At 37.8% G+C, this 21,693-nt stretch overlaps 3 protein-coding genes and 2 pseudogenes across 4 annotated transcripts in view; 3 read left to right on the top strand and 2 right to left on the bottom strand.

Moving 5' to 3' along the window:
• Positions 1-21,693, bottom strand: part of LOC149045444 (uncharacterized) — a 224,896-nt gene that overhangs the window by 63,463 nt on the left and 139,740 nt on the right. The window lies entirely within an intron of this gene.
• On the top strand, positions 3,867-10,304 carry LOC149045453 (uncharacterized). Its single transcript, XM_089207728.1, has 5 exons — positions 3,867-4,404; positions 7,441-7,624; positions 8,150-8,310; positions 8,969-9,098; positions 10,297-10,304. Exons 1-5 carry the CDS (start codon positions 4,207-4,209, stop codon positions 10,302-10,304), a joined length of 681 nt encoding a protein of 226 aa, XP_089063854.1. The 5' UTR covers positions 3,867-4,206.
• LOC149045454 (uncharacterized) lies at positions 10,440-15,487 on the top strand. The gene is made up of 4 exons (XM_089207729.1): positions 10,440-10,722; positions 10,891-11,024; positions 14,278-14,374; positions 15,349-15,487. The coding sequence occupies exons 1-4, from the start codon at positions 10,661-10,663 to the stop codon at positions 15,485-15,487; spliced, it is 432 nt and encodes a 143-aa protein (XP_089063855.1). The 5' UTR covers positions 10,440-10,660.
• LOC149045455 (uncharacterized) overlaps positions 14,234-21,693 on the top strand; it is a 153,220-nt pseudogene continuing 145,760 nt past the window's right edge. The window contains exon 1 of the transcript XR_016187234.1: positions 14,234-15,062. The product of XR_016187234.1 is annotated as an uncharacterized LOC149045455 (transcript). The remainder of the gene's footprint in view (positions 15,063-21,693) is intronic.
• LOC149045456 (QRFP-like peptide receptor) lies at positions 17,312-21,549 on the bottom strand (annotated as a pseudogene).

The following is a 21,693-nucleotide window of genomic DNA, read 5'->3' on the forward strand; positions in this document are numbered from 1 at the left end:
GGTATCAGTTGATCCAATATCAAATTCTCCAAACTATCATCATAGGGATAGTATGACAGAAAGTAAGGAAAAATTACCAATGAAATCTTGAGAGTGAAAGGGTTAAGCTTGTAACTGAAGTCAGAATAAACAGCTTTGACTGACAAGTTGTACAAAAGATGAAAAACTCAGCTTACTTTGCACCCATGGGAATAACACCTTTAGAGCCAACACCAACAGGAATATGATCAAAAAGTGACTGAAATGAGAAGAAAAAAAAAAGGAAACAAATATTATGGAAATTAGAAATGTTAGCATAACTAACAAGAAACATGAAAACAAACAAACAACAAACAAAAAACCAAAACAAACCAAAACAAACTGAAACAAAAAATATAACAGTTCTCTTCATGTTTTGCTGGTTTGCAAATGTTTCAGATAATGTAGAAATGCACCCAGCCTGAGGAAAGCTAAAGCAGGCCAAATTATGGCAGGTGAGTGCTCAGTATCCTCTAGGTGAAAATTATATCTTAGATACTTGTGGCAGAGGAGGAGTGGGGAGGGAAAGACATTTGTACCAAGGAGGTAAGTGACAGTCAAAAGGAAGAAGAGGAAATTTAACCATAATGTACTTTACCCTGTACCTGTGCTAATTGTTCTTTAACAGGTTTGACATCCTTCTCATCAAGGTTTGTCCTCAGTAATCCCACTCCACAGTTGATATCAAAACCAACACCACCTAACACAGATGATCTTTTGTATGAATACTTCTCATGATTATAAACAATAAGAACTTCTTTAAAATCAGATTTAGATGGGAGACTTCTTTTAAAGTAATCATACAATGAAAAAATACATTTCAAGGACAACAAGTTGTCAAAAACTTTGTGATCAGTGCCACAAGGATTGTGAACAATTTTATTATTAAATAATATGCATATAATATGGCCAATTGAAAGCCATGCAAAGAAATGGCTTGTACGTGTCATCACCATCTTGCATGACAAGTAAATATAAAATGACCAATTCAGAACAAACTCAAAGAATAGCATAAGGTATTTCACTGCTACTTTGGTCTTGCTACACTAGCTTGTAATTTTGATCAATCATTAATAAATCTGTTCATCAATTCATTTATGAAGTAGACTTTTTTTTAACTTTACCAGGAGAAACAACTGCTTCTGGAATAGACATGTCAAAGGCTGCCATATTCCCTACAAAAAGAGAAAAAAAAGAAATAAAAGAAATAGAGTCCTGCTCAAAGGCGAGTTTCCAAATTACTTCTTTTGCGAGAGACAAGCACCTCTTCACTTTTGGAATCTTGTCTCATTAGAGTCACATAAATGCTATGACTTAGAATTCTGTTAATAAAAAGAAAGATTACTCCATCTCAAGGAATTATAATTATAATTTTTAAATCAGTTTTTAACTACTTTGTCAGAGAATTGCAAAATTCCTTCCAATCAAGGGTAATTACCGTAGCAAATAAGAACAAAGGTGAGACTATGAACTATGAACATGCAACCAACTTTAAGAATGAGAGAGCAAGAATGATTTAATTTTGATTGCTTTCAGTATTGCCTCTGAATGGTTGACGCATACTGTTACTTTTGCTAGAACAACCACTGAGCAATTAGCCTATATTAGAAAATAAAATCCAATTTAAACCTGAGTTTTATTTTACAATCAATTGGACATTACATTTTATTTATTACAGATGTGCGAGTTGTAACTTACCAATAGCAAACCCATAGCTAGAATGAACATCTGGTAGTCCAACTGATCTCTGAGGGCCAAGTGAAAAATATGAGTAAACATTTCAAAATAGAAATGGAGATACATAGCCTTTTTTTATTACTGTTGTTTGGTGGTATTGCTTTGGCATGTTGTCAAAATTACAGATTTTTCCATTAAAAAAAAAAAAGATGATAAAAAAAGCTCTGCCTGGGGGTATATTGTCATTCATATAGTCCTATTGATGAGATGACAAGTTCTTTCAGAGATGACAAATCCATCGAAAGATGAATGATATTGTTTCTGAAAGTACTTTTTTCAGGACTTCTTTCGCCTGGAAAAAAATATGTGCATTTTCCCTGAGAAGGATATTAGGATACTGGTATTCGACTCATATAATTTCAGAATTTTCTAAAAGTATTGAGAAGGAAATAAAATTTTACCACAGAGAAAGTTCAACAAACCAAAATTCTGAAATAATGGGATAACTGGATGCTCCATTTGGCACCAATTTAAGTGAAATCTTTGTGTAAAAATACTATGGAAACACAAACTGTATAACAAGAAACTCTTCTGTCATCTCCTCTTTATACTTTCTCTGCTTCCCACGAGTACAGGGTCAGTTTGTTAAAAGCTGAGTTTAGACAACTAACAGTCAGTGTGAAATCTGATTTCATATCTGAAAGCTTTCAAATAAAATTCAGTATGTACAATTCTTTTAGTCTGCAATTTGACAATTGGATGCTCTAAAGAAATTATAGCAAATTATTCTAAAAAGGTTTTTAAATAAAGGATTGAACACATCCTGATTAAATTAATTTTAACTCTGGGTTAGCACTTATCATCCTTCCAACCACTGGGTCCAGGGTTGAACAAGTTTCAATTACACTAAGTTATAATTTCAACAAGAAAAAGTTATGATCATTCTTACACCAACAATTCCAGGCAAAGCTGCAACATTTGCAATCTGCTTTACACCAGGAAGGAAACCACCAATACCTGGAGAGCAATTTAATTTAACTGTATAAAAGGAATAAGACAAATGCAGCAAATACAACAGTATTATATTCCAAATGTTCAGAGTACTGTACCTTGAGTTCCAGCCCAGTTCTTCAGCTCATCAAACATTAGCTTTTCCAGCAACTCATTTATATAGAAGATACCTTCAACCTTTAAAGAAAAAGAAAAAGAAAAGAATAGTTTGAACTTAGGAGTCGAATAGCTGCAATGCACAGCTCAAGTCTTGTATCTGAAAGAGTGTGTAAAAATTTGTCCATGGTACTAATTGACTAGAACATTCTTGCAACAATTTACAGAAAAACGCCACAGTCTGCAACTTGGGGAAATGGAGATGGATAATGGATACAATTTGGTCAACCCTGTATTAAGTCGTCACCCACGGGAATAAGGCGTTATTTACAGTGCGAGTGCTTAAATACGGTGCCACCTAAGACAGGTTTGACTGCAGTTCGTGAATTGACTGATTGAAACAAAAAAAAAAAGAGGAAACAGTTCTGACATAAGAGACGTGGAGGGGGGCAGGGGGCTAGGATTTGATCATAACGTGGGCTGAAAAGGTGTGTAAGGGGGGGTGAACAAAATCTGGTTGAACCAATTTTCGTCGTGACAAAACCTATTTCAAAGAAGGAAATTACTTTGACGGATATGGCAGGTGTAAGGGGATTTATTTTAGATGAACATGGCCTAATGTGAACATTCTCACGTATTACATCGTAGGACGTGTATTTTGATGCGCACGCTACTCAGCTGGAGTTGGGCCTCCGATCCGATGTTTGGCTCGCGTTCACTTACCTTCATGTTTGGGACAAAGCCTTTCTTAATAATAATAATAATAATAATAATAATAATAATAATAATAATAACTTTATTTAAGTGTCAGTGTATTTAGCACTGCTGTGCTAATTGGGGACACTGTAAATAAGGAAACAAATATCGTAAATGAACAGAAACTCGTTAAAAACCCCAACTGGTAGGAGGCAGACCAGTTGGCTATTTACAAAGCGTGCAGGAGTTGAATTCGGGGCCACTGAAGACAAATCCATCCAGTGGCAGGGAGGAGGACTTGAACCCGGGACCTCCGGCTTACAAGTCCAGCGCCCTAACCACTAGGCCACGCTCGCCTCCTTCTTAATAAGGAACGAGTTTTTGTTCAAGCGCTCAATGAAAGAGCACTCCTCTTTGAATGTACGGTGTTCTTTCGCCATGTTAGTCCTTTCATTCACGTTTCACAACGGTTTCAGCTGATTCAGCGAAGAGAAAAAAGATCTTTCGCGATAAATCAGGGATGACTCCTGTTTGAATCACGCGCAGTACAATTTCATATCCAGTCTTTCTCTGGCAAGTAATCCATAATGGCGGACGACGTGAGAGTGTTTTATTAACTCTCTAGGGATAAACCAGAACTGTTGCTGTTATTCAAAAGAGCGTTTACATTCAGTTTCTCAGTTAAAGCTCTTTGCTCATTGCTCCATAATGGCAGGGAAGAATTCGAAAGGGAAGAAGCGGAAATGGGAACCAGTAGTGATGGACGATCCTTCGTTCTTTGCGGGCGAAATGGATGGATTTTTGTCCCTTGAAGTCATGGAAGATTATGATCTAAAAGAACTAACAGGAATTGGTACAAGTGGACCAGCTCGGAAGAAGAAAATAAAAGAGCGGCCGCCGCAGAAGGTGAATTGCTTAAAGTGCTTTAAAACCTACCGCGTTGTCAAATTCAGAAAGTAAGATTCAAGCACGTGGTGAATTACCTTGTAATTGACTTAAGTTTGAGTATGTACATGTAACTGAGAAATTGGAAAAAATATATTCGTATGTCAATTTTTTTGTTTATTTATTTTTTTATCATTACTCACCTTTAATTATTAAATGTAATAAATGGGAGAATTTTCAGCAAATTTTATGGATGAAGTCTCCTGTGCATCATCCAATCTTAGAAAATACATGTATGTCATATATGTATGTTTGTGCAGTCTATACTGACACAAAATTGAGGGTTGTCCATTACATTCAAATTGGGTTGAATCATTTATGTATCGACCCCACCAGAAGTTATATTAAAGTTAACATGGCCACCAGGTGGACAATCAGACAGGGTTTGATGCTACTCTGGTTTAAGGATTTAATGAATGTAACCAAAGAAGTTATAATTCATAGACCCAACATTTCAACCCTCCTGTCTAGTGCCTTCATCAGGGGTGATCCAAATGCTGCAACAAGAGGTCCTTTTATACCATCACTAATTAGCTGCCTTTTTTTCTGATGAGGTGTAAATAGGTGTCAGGTCATAAACCTACCCACGCAGAGAATTAATTCGCTTTCAATTCTCATCACCCTATTTGCCATAAAAAGTCTGTAGCCAAAACTTTACTCAGGAAGGCTGACTGTCTACCATCTTCACTCAATTTGAAGTAAGTAAGTAAGTAATAACTTTATTTATTGAGGGTAAAGACATTGATTACTGGTCACCCAGTAGTTTTCATAATGGCCCTCCTACAATTAAAGTACTAAAATGTATCGATTGAATAATTGACTACCTATATAATCTACAAACTAAAATTACATTAAGAACTACTATTAGTACAATATTGATTGATTTACTACTAATAAAACTAAAAAGTTTTACGAATCTTAAAATGATCAAGAAAAGAAGTCATACTACGGTAAAATTTAACTAAGTAATTTTTAAAATTAGTATGGGAGAGTGTCTTTGGTTCGGGATCAAGAGCGTTCCACAAACGGCAAGCGCTTGAGTGAAACGTTCTAAGGCCAGAGTTCCTTTTACAAGCTGCTGTTGTAATATTGTTATTAGAAGCGGATCTCGTGTTATAATTATGGGTGTTACTTATATGTTCAATATATTTATTAAAATAAGCCGGGCAATGTCCTTGATTTATTTTATGAAGCAAATAAAGCTTCCTAATACGTATGATATCATCTATAGGCAGCCAATGTAATTTGTTAAAAAGCTTGACTGAGTTTTCGTGAGTATCAGCATCTAAAATAAGCCTAGCACATCGTTTCTGTAGTCATAAAACTCTTTGGAGATTACCAACGGTACAGTTGCCCCAGACCGTACAACAATACTCTAGTATTGGCTTGATGAGGGCGTTGTATAACATTTTCCTGCAAGCAAAGGTTAAATAAACCTTTGCTCTTTTAAGGAGACATATTCTAGAGTTTAACTTTTCAATCAAACAGTCAATGTGTAAGTTCAATGAAAGGTTTGAGTCAATGACAACTCCGAGCAGCTTTTCCCCTGCCGCTTCCTCTAATTTGATATTATCGATATAAATTTCCATTGTAGTCTCGCTGCTTTGGGATAGCCTTTGAACAGAACCAATTAGCAGGTGTTTGGTCTTCTTTGTGTTTGGTATCATCCTGTTCAATTTAAACCAACTGTTGGCCTTGTCTAGACTATTATTAAGAGTGTTTTGAATATCTGTACAATTGGTTCCGCTCGACCAGGTCGTTGTATCATCGGCATATATGTCGACTTCAGTGTTCTTTAACAGGAGGGGTAGATCATTCATATAGATAGAAAACAGAAGCGGACCTTAAATGGAACCTTGTGGTACTCTGACTTCAAGATTTAAAGGGCTAGACAACACACCGGAGATGGATACAACTTGTGTGCGGCCTGTTAAGTAAGATCTGAACCATTCTAGTGTGTTTGTTGCAGTGTGGTATTTATCAAGTTTAGCAAGTAAAATGTCATGGTTGACTAAGTCGAAGGCCTTGCTTAGGTCTAAAAAGACAGTACCAACGAGTTCACTGTTGTCCATGGCTTTCAACCAGTTGTCGGTAATATTAAGCAGAGCAGTTTCACATGAGTGATATGGGCGGTAAGCGGACTGATTGAAGGCTGAGGAGAGGAAATATGTTTCAAATGTCCAAAAGGCAAATGGCCATACAAAGACTCCTCTCCGTAACTACCAAAAACCAGTTACAACTAGTAGCACTCCTGATGAAAGGGAACCAGCAACTGGTTTTGCTGTTATTCCTTACATTCAGGGTGTTATGGAACCCATTAAGAGAATTTTGAATAGCCACAACATTAAAGTTGCTCAAAAACCTTCTCAGACTTCGGGGTATATTTTTGCTAAACCTAAGGATCCTGTCACAAAAGAACAACAGAATGATGCCATTTATTCTATTCCTTGCAATGAAACGCCTATTTACACCTTGTCAGAAAAAAAGGTAGCTAATTAGGGATGGTATAACAGGACCTTTTGTTGCAGCGTTTAGATCACTCTGATGAAGGCACTAGATAGGAGTGTCAAAGTGTTGGGTCTATTAATTGTAACTTCTGCAGTTACATTCATTAAATCTTTAAACCAGAGTTGCATCAAACCATGTCCCACCAGAAGTTAAGTCATCTTGTGATACTGAAAATCTGAATGAACCATCCCATGGCCATGTAAGGTGGAAATGTCCTACTAAAAGTCAAATTTCATGACACTTAATAAATAATCCTCAACCTGTTCCAAGGCAAGGTTGAAAATGTTGTTCAATCAACTAAATTCAACTCAAATGGAATTACTTGACTCCTGAGTTAGATTGGGTGTGTTTGACATCAGAAACAAAACAAACTAAAGATAACTGCTAGTCGTACCTTAAATGAAAACAAACAAACAAACAAATCGGATAAGGAGAGATAAAAAAATATACAAAAAAGCTACACAGTATTCTTTGATTTTATATCTTCAGGATAATCAGGAACAAACAGATACCACACCACTCACACAACTTGAAAAAAGCACGAAGAATGACCAACAGACAAAAGGAAAAAAGAAGAGGAAAAAGAAAAACAAGGCCCAAAGTAAAGCCCAGTCAGAAGAGCAAAACAGAGTAGAAATGGTCACTGACAATAGACTGGAGGAAGATCCTCCAGGTAAGAATTACTTTCTGGAATTATGGATGGGAAATGCACCAAACAAAGTACAATTTTTTACTCCTATGATTGCACATGAAATGTTCAATAAACAAGAGAATCAGGCACATTTTGTGAAGATAATGTTGTGTTGGCAAAGATATAATTTTCTATAAATTATGTAATTTTACCAATAAGTTGGTTATTATTATGATTGTTATTATTTATTAATAAAGTATTCATTGATTTAGATTATGTAACCTTCATTGACATATTTCATATTCAGCCAAGTACAAATAACTCATTGCTTATATTGTGGTTCAATTTTATCCTTGGTTCAAATTTTACTTTCCTTTGTTTCAAACTCATTACCATACATTGCAATACCCAAAAAACAAAAACAAAACAAAATAAAATTTGAACCAAGGATAAAATTGAACCACAACACATTCAACTGTAATAATATGATATTTCCCACCAACACTACAGTATGAGGTTGAGATGCAGTCATTTTTTATTGTTCATTTTGAATGAACTAAACTGTAGAGCCCACGGCAGATGTGAGTGCTTGGGAAGTCCTTGGTGTTCCCAAAGAAGTTCAGAGAGGACTCAGTGAACAAAGTTTTATTACACCAACCCCTATACAGACTCTTTCCCTTCCACCTGCAATATTCCACCACAGGGACATCATTGGTGCAGCAGAAACAGTGAGTTGAATCAGAGCAGTTGGATTGGTGGAAGTCTCTTTTACTATACCCATTGTTTGTTTACTTGGTTCCATAACTTTTTTAAATAATTATTTTAATTTTTTTGAGAGGGAGAGAGAGTAGAAAAAATACTTTTTCAACATGTACATGTATTTACTATGATGTACACCTTGCTCATTTACATACAAGAAGACTTTCCCACACATTATAGCAAACAGTTTCTGTTACTTTAGAGCTGGTCTTTGACCTGAATTAATGTCTAAGTACTAAGAGAGTGTTTAATAATTACAAATATGACTTTTGTTAAAGCACTCTTGAGGAGAGCCGTTGAGCTGAAAGTATGTGTATGGTGTACCTCTTGAAAGAACTCAGACTGAGACTGACAGATTGAACGTTAAATTTTAATCTCTTAAGAAATAATTTGATAGTTCTTCCCTCCTCTATAGTTGATTGGCAGAATATTCTTTATGCAAAACTGTGCATTACAATAACATTGCTTTAAGTTTCTTAGTTCTCATATCATACGTTGGATGATGCTCTGAAATTGTCTGTTGAAGTTATTATAAAATCACTTGAGAGAAGTTTTGATTTCACAAATGGCTGGTTTTTAAGGAGGATGTTATTTAAGTGTATTAATTTTAAAATATGTTTTTACAAGGGTTCGGGTAAAACACTAGCCTTTGGGATTCCAATTTTCACCCACATCCTTGGCCAGAAGACCAGTCAAGAAGCAGGAGAAACTACAGAAAATGCTACCAAAAATAATGCTACAGAAGCCACAGAAACTGGTACTGGAACATCCAAGCTCAAGAAACCACTTCTGGCGTTGATAATGACACCAACCAGAGAATTGGCTATACAAATAAAAAATCATCTCAAACAGGCTGCAAAACATACATCTTTAGAGGTAAACTTTATGTACTTAAATTGACAATTTGGAAGTTACCTCCACAGTTAGATTCTGTTTACCATTGTTAGAAACTCAATTATCACTTTATTTTTATTGGCATAAGTCAATTTTGCCTCGATAGCCTTTATTTAATACTATTTTTTTTCAGTAGAGCAGAAGGCAAACCTATCTCTTGTTTGGAAAGTGTTTTTTATATTTTCTTTTGGAAACATAAATTTGTAGCCTCAATAAGCTTAAGCAACTTAAATTGATAATAAGTCAGCGCTGACATAAACATAAACTGTACATGGCGTGTAATTTTTTTTTCCTGGTGGCCACTTGGCTCTTAAATTTTTCAAAGTGTTAGCCAATTCGAAAAAAGTTGGTCGCCATTTTTAAAGACAAACAAACCCTATTTTTCTCTGCTGTCAGCGTTCAAGATAGACCCTCCAAAATTATGTTAGGAAAAAGATATTTTACGTGCCACAAAGTGGATACTGGGATGGATGGTATACAACGTTCAAGCTCACCTGTTTTGGAAACAAAGTTAACGAGGAAGTTTGCCGCAGATTTATCTTTACAAATCTTTTTAACTCACTCGCCAATTTGGCGACTAATTTTCAGGATTTGGTCGCCAAAGAGAAAAATTTAGTCGCATTGGCGCCTGTATTAGGCGCGATTTCACGCCTTGCAGTATTGTTTTGTGGTATCATATTCTGGGCTGAAATATTTATGTTATCTTCGCCCCTTCATCAGCAAAGTATATAAAAACCCTTTAGTTCAGAGAATTACAATCCTAGCCCCTATGATGTACCATTTACCCCCTACCTAGTCCTGTTTCAACGTGTATCTTTTATCAAAAAAAAATACCCACCAAAAAAAGTACCTCAAAATCATTTGAATCAATAAGCAATTAAAACTGAAATTCATTTTTCCAAGATTGTTGCTGTGGTTGGAGGAATGGCACCTCAAAAACAACAGAGACTTTTAAACAAGTGTCCTGAGATAATAGTAGCCACCCCGGGAAGACTGTGGGATTTGATTTCCGAGGTAAGTACCTCATGTATCATAAGTTGTATTGATTCACTTTCTTTTAGAGATCTGAAACAGTCGACACACTCTTGTACATGTAGGTATGTTTCTCTTGAGATCGGTTGACCTGTGTAGTTTTCAGCATAAAGTTGGATTTCCTATGTCGCGTAAGTTTTTCCGTTCGTAAACCGCCGTAAAAATAATAAGCACAGCTGTAAGCATTTTCCACTGCTATGTAAACATCATTACCTGGCGTGTTTTTTTTTCTTTCTTTTTTTTTCAATAACCAACAGTCAAATTGGAGTGTAGCCTCTTTCTATCAAATGGATGATTCTAGAGATATCTGCTCGCGGCGTTTAATTTCAGGGGGAAGAGCATGTCTGCCGTTTGGAGCACTTGAGATATCTTGTAATTGACGAGGCAGACAGAATGGTGGAGCAAGGCCACTTTCAAGAATTGTCTTCAATATTGGAGCTCATTCATAGAAAGAGGTACATACCACATCTACATTTATATTAGCAATGGACTTCAATTTCCATTGAAACTTTAATTTTTTCAGGCTTCTCTTTCTGAAATGGTTTTCTTGACAGCCAACCTGTAAGCTGAGGTAAATGACTCTCTTTTTATAAAATTTTAACTTTAGTGTTTCTTTTTTGCAGTGATAATGATGAAGATGAAGGAACTGCAAAGCGAAGACATCTACAGAAGTTTATTTTCTCTGCAACTTTAACTCTTCCAAAGTCGTTTAAGAGGAAAGGAAACGAAAAGAAGATCACAAGCGAAGAAGGCTTTGGTAAATCACGGCATATTTGACTCAGAGTAATAGAAGCTAGAGATAGCATCAACGTATTTTATCAGCTATTACTGAAGGAATGAAATGATTTAAATTATCCATCATTTAAAACCCAAAAATTTGCGGCTTTATCAAGTGTGTCGAAGTTTTTATTGTGTTGTTTTTGCTTTTGTCTTTGTTATCTAACATCTTAGTTAAACATGATTAAGTTGATCGGCTTGTGTTCTTCCGTCAACAGCAATACTCTTTGCATTTTACATTTTTAGTGGCGCTGATGGACAAAGTTGGGCTGCAGAAGAACAGTTGTAAAATTATCGATGTCACTAACAAGAGAGGAACCGTAGAAACCCTGACGGAAGCAAAGATCTCATGTGCAATTGAAGAGAAGGTTTGTAATAGTTGAGCTGACAAGGAAGCGAAACACTTCAAGATCCAGGATACACTTTTTATTACTTTTTATTATTGTTTTGAGCCAAATGCATCTACATGTACACCGCACTGTCTAGGAAAATCATCCACGGAGCCACAGAGGTGTACCAAGTGAAATTGAAGGAGAACTACGAAACATACAGTTGTTGTAAAAATCACCTCATTAAGATTTATTTTGAATTTTCTTTCTAGGACCTATATCTCTACTATTTCCTTTCCCGGTACCCAGGCCTTACTATGGTTTTCTCCAACACCGTGGACTGTGTGAGGAGACTGGGCTCTTTGTTTAGGCTACTGGACTTTGACCCGTGGGTTCTTCACGCCAGCATGCAACAAAGGCAAAGATTAAAGAATTTAGACAGGTCGGGTGAAAACTGATTGAAATGGAAAATACAAAAAACAATGAAACAAACGAAACAAACAAAAAGAAGAATAAAAACCAAGAACAAAAAAAAACCACGAAACAAAGGAAAAAAAAACAGCAAAACAGATCAAAGCAACAATTAGGAACCTAATTTTGTAGATAACGTGCTTTTTCCTGTTGCGTCTTTCACGTTCTTTATTCTGCAACTTGCTTTGCGCAAAACACGAGGCGACACGCGTGTTATGTGGCGTTGGATCAGAATCATCATGATTTTATTACTATTTTTTTTTCATCAAAACAGTGAGTTTAGTTTACGACCTGACTGACCTATTAAACCAATCCTGATTGATAATGGAATTTCCTTTATATATAGACTATAACTGGATCGCCTTGACTGATTAAAACCCGCCCCTCTCCCCCCTCCAAGAATATTTAAAGCTGGATAGGACTTATTTTACACCAGCATGAAATTTTGGCTGATTTTTTTTCTTGCCTGTTAGATTTAAGCAAAGTGCGAGTGGCTTACTTCTGGCTACAGATGTGGCCGCGAGAGGTTTGGACATACCAGCTGTTGAGCATGTAATTCACTATCAAGTCCCGAAGGACCCTGATGTAAGTACGTGCAAGTATGTGTGTACGGTTGGTTAGCTTGTGTCGGTGGTTAGCCTGTGCCGTAGGCGGGAACGGAAGCGATTGCTTTTTGGCGGCAGTGCTTTCATTCTCCGCGAAACTCTACCTTGACAAAAGGCTTTGGGAGGCACCCTGCTTCAACCGACCATGCGTTGACCAAGGTGTGGGCTACAAGTCTCAACTGTAAGAGAACCTCAACCAGAATGTGGATAGCAAAGTTCGAACGCAGTTGACACCCGAATTCTTTCTCTAAATTTATGTTATTGTATCTCTTTACTTCTTTTTAAAACTTCATTTTCTAAATCTTTGTTTTGTTTCCAATTTGTGTTTATGTGTGAGGTTTACCTACCGAAATCAAAACATAATTCATTTCAGTTAATGATTTTTGATTTAGAAAAAAAATTGACTCTGTTCTCCAAATGCAGTTTATATGGAAGGATCAGTTTTTTATCGTTTATCGTCCTCAGTTGTATCTCGTTTAATAATGAACTATTGTGTAATGATGTAACCACAATGTAAGTATTAACTTTAGCGCAACCATCTCATGTGATCCTCCGTTCCTAAATTCTTTCTCTGTGTTCGTTAACAGCTTTACATTCACCGCAGTGGACGGACAGCTAGAGCGAGCAGGGAAGGTCTGAGTGTCGTTCTTGTTGGCCCAGAAGAAATGGGATCATACAAGAAAATTATGAAGACGCTTAATGGAGGTGACGTGTCTTTATTATCTCCAACGTATCTCTTTAACAGTTAAACTCTAAAAGGTTATTTGGAAATCCCCCTCAGTTTGAGGTGCCATTCGTCTAAATTTCCTTTTTAGTTAGATAAATCTTTACTCCTTAACGTTAGTATGCATATTCTCCATGCATACTGTTCTCTATATATTTCTTAAGGTGTTGACATGGAGATTTCGTGTAACAATCAAGAGGTTCTTTAGTTGGTGATCATTTCCCCTATTCTCGTGGCTTTAAAGAGAACCTGCAGTTTTAAAACAAATACTGGTAAAAGGGCTCAAAATATATCAACTCAAGATATCTGGTCCTTAAAACCATACCTGTGACCTTCTTAATTTTTTTTTCCGCTTTCAAAACTGGCCTTCACGGCAAGTTCGAACTACCCGCGTTCGCCATCTTGTTAGGTACGCAAAGCATTTTGGGTTGATGACGTGTAATGGTTGCTCCGTTCATTCGTAGTTAGGTTATCCTACCTAATGCGAGTACGGATAGCTTTGTTAACAGGAGAATGATTGGATACCCATTTGATAACAAGGTTAGAGGTTAATTTTAAGTACCCAATATCTTGTGTTTGATACATTTATAACCTTTTTAAAAATATTTACTTGGGTGTGACAGTCATTGGGAGAAGTTGGAGGTTGGTCACTCTTATGGATCACAGGGTTAAGGAAACTTGTCATCGCACGAAGATGATACCCCTCTAGTTGATAAATATTTCTTTTAGCCGCAACCAATATTTTAGGAGGAAAAGGTACATCGTAATCGTCTTTAGGAGTTTACTGAGCCCGACTACAATTTCACCCTTTACACCCTTAAAAATCAGTTTGCATTTTCTCCACACCATTTTCCATGAATTTTCTATGGAACAAACAAAGAGAATTTGTTTAACAATCAATAGTTTCTTTAGGTGGTCGTTCCCTGTATTCTCGTGACCTTTATGTTTGATTCAGGAGTGATGCTGTCAGAAGAAACTAGATGCCAGTCATGAATAGGCGTTTAAGGGTTAACTTACAGTCTCTCGTGTCATTCGTTTGTTTCTTTCATTTTTTGTTCATATTTGTTTTCTTGATTTTATTCTTTTTAAAATTTTGTGTTGCAGGAAACGAGCTAGACTCCTTTCCATTTGATGTGTCTTTTATGTCCTCCATTAGGAAAAGAATTTCTCTCGCCAAGCAAATTGACAAAGAAGAACACAAGTAGGTGAAGATGAAAAAAAAAACAAAGAAAGAAAAAGAGAAATATGGCAATTATCTTTTGGGTAGCCCTTTGTGTTTTTGTTTGTTTGTCTTTTCGCTTAAGAAAAAGGCCCAATTTGACAGTCGAACTTGACAGCTCAGCATTTTTTGCACAAAGAATTGTTCACGCAGTAACGGATCTTCTCTCCTTCATTCTCAATTCTTTCCAACCCTCCCCCCCCTCCCCTCCCTTTCCCTTTGTCTAAACTCCCCCTCTTATGAAAGCCATCGAACCATATTCACAGGTTTAGGCGCAAAAAGTCAAGTAATGACTGGATACTTGCCTCTGCCAAAGCCATGGACATTGAAGTTGACGAAGATTTGTATCTTTTTCGATGAGATAATTCATACATTTACATGCGCATTCTTCGCTCCTGTGTGCTATCACATGGTCTGGGACTATTTAGACTACCAGCCTCAACATCAGTCTTAGGTGGTTTGGGCTTGAATGCATTTATTGTCAGAAAACATTTCAACGGAACGGGCGGAACTGGTGTTCTGGAACTTTACTGTCTCGAAGGTTTGATGTCACATTTTATACACTGTCCTGTTCAGTTTATTTTCCTTAAAAAAGTTTTTTACAGACTGGAAGATCTCGGAGATCAGGGAGAAAGGAAAGAGCGACAAGTAAAGCTGAAGCAATTGAAAGGTAATCAACCTTTAGTTAAGGCAGACAATGGTTGTACTGACAGTCCCACCAAAAATAATGGATCTTGCAGGCTGATAATATCTTAGTGCAATCAAAATAGGTTACATTTAGCTTGTAGTAGTAGGGTGGGGTGAGGATTATTGTTCCCATGGTTCTTACGTTTGAGTTCTATGTGAAAGGAAAGGATGAAAAGATAGTGAACTCTTGATTTCCAGCCTTGTGTGGGTTAGCGTTAGCTTAGCCTGAGTCGAGTGCTCCTTTCATTTATTGGTAAATTTTTTTATAGATCTATATCAGTGCCGTTTTATTTTACAGCAGAACTTACTGGTTTGCTGAAGACACCTCTGATTCCTGCTGGTTTTAGTGGAAAGTACCCGACTAAAACTGGATCCCTTATAATGCCAGGGATCAAAGGTATTAAGTGAATAGAGAAACAAGAGTATTTTGAGGGACAAAATGATGTGTTGCTAAACACATCGTTTTGTGATCTTTAGTGAGAGTATTATTAGTGATTTAACAGAGCTAGTGTCAACTGAGGCTCCTTTTATTTTGTTTTGTTTGTTTGTTTGTTTGTTTGTTTGTCTTTTATCTTCACTTTTCCTGCTGCCATCCGTTGGTTTTCTGGTCCACATGTTTTTTTTAATGAGATAACTGCTTTTTCCCATTCCTATTCATGTGCCAATTGTTTAAATGTTCGTTTTATTTCGGTATTCACAACCGACACGAATTTAGAAGATATTGAAAAAGTGGCTGTTGAAGATGTAAGAAGAAAGAAAAGAAACAAGAAAAGCAAAACGTAACTTGCATTCTTCAAACGAGGTCGACAACTGATCGTGAAAGAAGAAGGGAGATTAAAAACACGAAATGGAGAAAGATTCTTACTTGTAACAACTGGACTGGAAAAGAAAGAGTTGATTGGAGCAAGGTTGACCAGTCAGTGGCAGAATAAAATAAAATCTTGTCTTAAAGTCTTTGACCCCGATGCTATATGGATACAATGTAACTTGAAGTAATGGCGTTCTTTTATCTTCGGGACACCACCCTTCAGACTCGCGGTAAAATACGACTGGATAAAGCAACTAGTCACAGTCTGACAACACATGTCCAATTTGCGCATTTTCTTGATTTATGACTTGATTTGATTTACAGATTTTTTTGTTCTTTACTCAGTGGCCAGAATTTAAAAGTTAGGGTTGTTTCAGTCACATATTGCCGTTGGTCATATGAAGGTTTTAAGAATGGGTCGGAAAGGAGCTGAAAACGCTGTTTTAAAGGGAAATTATTTTTCACATGCTTGACAAATGTTGTCCACAAGCCTTTCGCTTGTTCATATATATAAAAATAAAAATTTTTTTTAAAAAATGTAGATGTGTAGTAAGCAGGAGATTCAATGGCGTTACGAGAAGACGTGAAGAATTACCCTTTTCTAATAAAAAAGTCATTTACTGAGAACTCACTCCAAGACTCGTTCACACTAAACTTCCCTTGAATCTTTGCCGTTTAGTTTATGCGTGAATGTTCTTTTGCTATCAATGCAATGAGAATATGTTACTATGTAAGTGTACCACTCCACACCTGGGTGAAATTGGCGATTTGACGTAAATACGCGTAGGGCTTAGTCGTATGTGAAATCTGATTACCCGATTCTACCTTGTCCCCCTCGGTCCTGATGACCGATCAACATCCCAAACTGTAAACCAAGCCTGGTGTGGTTAAGTGGCTTGATTTGTGATTTTAATTCCATTGGGACAAACTAATCCACAAAGCACCAGTTTTAACTTGTAGCTCGGTCTACACTGTACGCTTTTATGAGCCTTGACGCTGTGTAGCTAGACTTGTAATGAGCTTGCGAATGTCACAACTTGAATATAGTAAAACCTATGAAAAGTTAACAATAATCCTCACACAGAACTTGTAAACTGGTATTATAACATAGCAAGTAAATTTGTCTAATCAAATTCAATTGCGTGAGCGTGCTTCATATTCCTATTGTGCACGCTCATGACGTCAGCAAACAGATCCCTCGCGAAAAAAATTTTCCATCGGGTTGAAAATGTTAAAGAAATTGGTTCATACATCAGCTGTGCGTTCATCGAGATATGAAACACTTGGGAAGTTTGGAGAGCACTCAAGAAGCTAGAGTTGTTCTCGGCTACGCCTCGAGTAACTCTTACGCATCTTTCGTGCTCTCCAAACTTTCCGCGCGCTTCATATCTCGATGAACGCACGCTGATGTATGAACCAATTGTTTAATGTTCTCTTACTTGGACAATCGGGTCTCTTATAGGCAGTTTAGTTACACTTCTTAAGCTCTCATTATTCTTGCTAGCAAATGAGATTCTCGATAAAGGTTAAGTTATCATTCTCTTAAATGCGGCACGGAATTTCTTCTTAAGGTATATCAGGAGCCACGAGTTAACAACTATGTTTACATGTCCACATCAATAGCATAACAGCACAAAATAATATGGCAACGATTCACGCACACTGAAGTCAATGGCCAAAATCATATGATACGCATGCGCTGGAAGCCAGCAAAGTGCAAAGGCAACAACGACAGCGATCGACCGTAACTTGACGCTTGGTAGCATGGGCCCGAGTTGTTGCGCGATTGTTGATGGCAATGGCAGTTTGTGCCTGTGCAGTGTGTGACAGACGTGTCCATAGAGACTGCACATGGTAACTAAGGGCAACAAGTAGATGGTGACTACGATGTAAAGAAAGATACCTCTCAAAGCTGCTTGAGTCTCGCCAAACTGAGTAAACTTTAATTCTATCCTGGAGTTCTTAACTTTGATTGTGATCAGCCATGGAGTCATCAGACACATTGAGGTGATCCAAATTGTGGGAACCAAGATCTTTCTGTTCCCAAAGCGAGGGAACGTTTTCATGGGAAGACAATTCCGAAGAAGAAGTCTAAAGCCACGGCTGTTAGAGAGAAGAGGGACGCTGTGACCGCCACGAAGAAAACAAACATGATGAGCTTGGCAAGGAGTTCACCAATTGTTCCATCGATCCACAGATTATCCAAAATGATGAGTTCCATCGACTGAGGCATGACAACAGCTGTTACGAGCAGGTCGGCCACAGCGAGGTTGACTTACATGAAGCTTGTTAATCTTCTTGTTTCTGGCCTCTGGTACAGAATATAGATCACCAAAATGTTTCCAACTAAGGCCATTGAAATGATTGCAGTGTATAAGATGGCGAAGGTGAGTTTAATTCTTTATGGATACGAGAATGGAGGCTGCACCGTGGAGCCTGAAGAGAATGAAGTGCCGTGGTTAAAGCAAAAATAGAGGAAATAGGTCTGCAACGCGCGTGTACACAGAAAGGCGACATAGATAGTGACAGCATGCAATAATAATTATTGGAAAAACATCCATTAAACCCAAGCTTTCTCCATCATTGAAGAGTGCATCACTTCTGTCATAAGGGGATATGCACTTAATTGATGGAAAATGTCAAAGCTGTTTGTGCTGTGCGTTTTTCACAAGTATTGCAGCAGCAACAATGGTAGCGTTAGCTATTTTTTGGACACTTTCAGGCGCCATTTGTGAAGGTGGCTTTCCTACCGTTATCAGCCTGCGAGGACGTCAACATTTTTGGATCTGTAGCTTCCTAGTCGCTACTGTTTGAAGAAGTCAGCATAAAATATCTGAATACTTGGTTGACGGGATAAGCTCAGCTCTAAAAAAGCTGAGTCTTTATTTCACGCAACGTTGTGTTCTTTGAATATTGGGTCTGCCAGGAAAAAAGTGAATTTGTCAAAGTTGCAAAAATCTATATGTTTAGCACAAAACGGCGCAGTTCAGCCAGCTTGCTTAACAGCCTCTTTCATTTTCTTTTTTGTTGTTGTTTGTTTTTGTCTTGTTTTGTTTTTGTTGTTTTTTATTGGTGAAAAATGTGCTGCACTTCTTTTCAGAACTAAAATTGTGTCAATCGATTATTTCGACCATGAGGGGAAAAATCTGAGATTCAAGCTCAGTTAAAGAAATGAAAATGGAAAATAAAAACTTAGCTAAGAAACCTTACTCCTAGGGAAGGCATTTGCCACCCAAATTATCGAATGATGGAAGCGCAAATTTTGTGCCACCTTTTTTTCGTCATTTAAGCCATTTTGAGTGATGGTTTCAGCTGATTTATCGCATAAGGAGAGAAATAGATGATGAAAATCACCTGGGCAATAAAAATAATTAAAAAATAATCAAATTGACAAATAAAACACAATGCTTTAGCTTCCCTTGTGTTATTGAAAACCCAGTTTGACGTGGTGAAATTCGTTCCTAAAAGGGAAAACTAAGATTTGTAACTGCTTCCGTTGAAGCTAAGTGTTACCGCTTCCGAGAAAAGCTGCGAAATATTTTCTGGTTAGGTTGACGATCCATGATTAGTTCTTTTTAGACAGAAAATTATAGTTAGCGTTTTAGTTCAAGATAAGACCCCGTGTGATCAAGATCGTTTTTGAATAGAAGACAAGTTAGACTGTAATCCTCGATAAAGTAATCAAGACCCGCGAACGTTGGTAAGCAATAACGGTATCCAGTCACCTCGCCACCAAGCAGACTCGCCACCAGCGAACTCGCCACCAAGGAACGATCTCGCCACCAACGTACTCGCCACCAAGCGAAGTCTTCTCGCCACCAACCACCAATAAAGAGATTAGTCGAGGACAGTAGGATGTTCGGCTGAAAAGTCTGTACTCAAACTTTATAAACGTATGTTGTCGAAAGCACGTTCGAAACCGATAAGTTTGTTCGCTTGTCTGTACTCAAACTTTATAAACGTATGTTGTCGAAAGCACGTTCGAAACCGACGAAATCGGCCGATTTGAATTGTGCTCGTTCGAACATCCTACTCTCCTCGACTACTTTATTCTAGTTTATCTCTTTATTGGTGGTTGGTGGCGAGAAGACTTCGCTCGGTAGCGAGTACGTTGGTGGCGAGATCGTTCCTTGGTGGCGAGATCGTTCCTTGGAGGCGAGTTCGCTGGTGGCGAGTCTGCTTGGTGGCGAGTCTGCTTGGTGGCGAGGTGACCGGTAACCAAAAATGGAAAAGTGGTTTTCCACCTTCAAAGATATATTGATTCAATTATAATCCCGTAGATGCAAGAGTTCGCATTCCATGTTTACATCTCGTCCCTTCCTCCAAATAAGAAAAGATTCTCCGTCGTCGAAAATTTGCTCAAAACATCAGGAATAACAACGAAGGTTCTCAGCTGCTTGAAGGGTATCCAGTTACCTCGCCACCAGCGAACTCGCCACCAAGGAACGATCTCGCCACCAACGTACTCGCCACCAAGCGAAGTCTTCTCGCCACCAACCACCAATAAAGAGATTAGTCGAGGAGAGTAGGATGTTCGGCTGATAAGTTTGTTCGCTTGTCTGTACTCAAACTTTATAAACGTGTGTTGTCGAAAGCACGTTTGAAACCGATAAGTTTGTTCGCTTGTCTGTACTCAGACTTTATAAAGTATATTGTCGATAGCACGCTCGAAACCGAAGTAAGTTTTTATTCCTCGCATCGAGTTTTGCAATTTATCCTCGCTTACGTGCAAAAGACAAACGCGATACGGTTTGATGTCAATGAGTTAGGAACGGAACACATCTAACACGTCGCTGAAGGTCATAATTTAAATACAGACAAGCGCACAAACATTCGGCCGATTTGAATTGTGCTCGTTCGAACATCCTACTCTCCTCGACTACTTTATTCTAGTTTATCTCTTTATTGGTGGTTGGTGGCGAGAAGACTTCGCTTGGTGGCGAGTAAGTTGGTGGCGAGATCGTTCCTTGGTGGCGAGTTCGCTGGTGGCGAGTCTCCCTGGTGGCGAGGTAACCGGTAACCGCTTGAAGATACCGCTGACTAGCATACGTTTTATCGCCAGTTGTGAGAACGTCGTCCCCAGGTTCCAGACCTCGCCAATTCTTCCCTTCCCTCCCCACACCTGGACTGTTCCCTTAATCCCCTTGAAGAAACTCTTCTACAGCCAGTGCTGAAGAGTTTTAACACTTTTTTTGTCATAATGAGGGGCTAGAAAATAGACTAACAAGAACACCGCTTCTTTTTAGCTGGCATAGTATTATATCAGTGGAAAGATAAATCGGGGAGATATATGCCATGGTCAGTCAATCTGGATTGAAACACTTCAGCAATACAATGGATCAGAACATTGATAACAGAGGCATTTACAACTTATCCTTCTGTTGCATCTTGAAATTATCGATTCAGTTAAAAAAATGTTGTTTCCTCGAGTGCTGGTGTATTTTATAACTGCAAAACATCGACAAATCCTAACTGACTCCTTTGTTATCGTGATGACAAACTCGAAGGTTCCCCTAGACAAACACGCAGTTCTAAACAGACCCATAAAGCATGCGTCAAAGACGCGACCAGCTATAGCTTCGTCCGTAATTGTGAAAAGTTGAGAATGTGGATATCTCATTCAGTGATATACATGAAGATGCTATTACATAGATGCAGCCATCGCCTAAGTCTGATGACGTCATCCAAAAGCTTAATGAGGATACAGAATGGTTTCAATCTAAACTGACTAGGGGTGCGTTTCTTTAAAAAAATCCAAGATTGGATTCTTAATCCGAGATCATGCGGATTCGTTATTTTTAAAGAC

Source organism: Pocillopora damicornis, chromosome 5 (assembly GCF_964200805.1).
Source record: "Pocillopora damicornis chromosome 5, jaPocDami1.2, whole genome shotgun sequence".
In the NCBI taxonomy this organism is placed as follows: Eukaryota; Metazoa; Cnidaria; class Anthozoa; order Scleractinia; family Pocilloporidae; genus Pocillopora; species Pocillopora damicornis.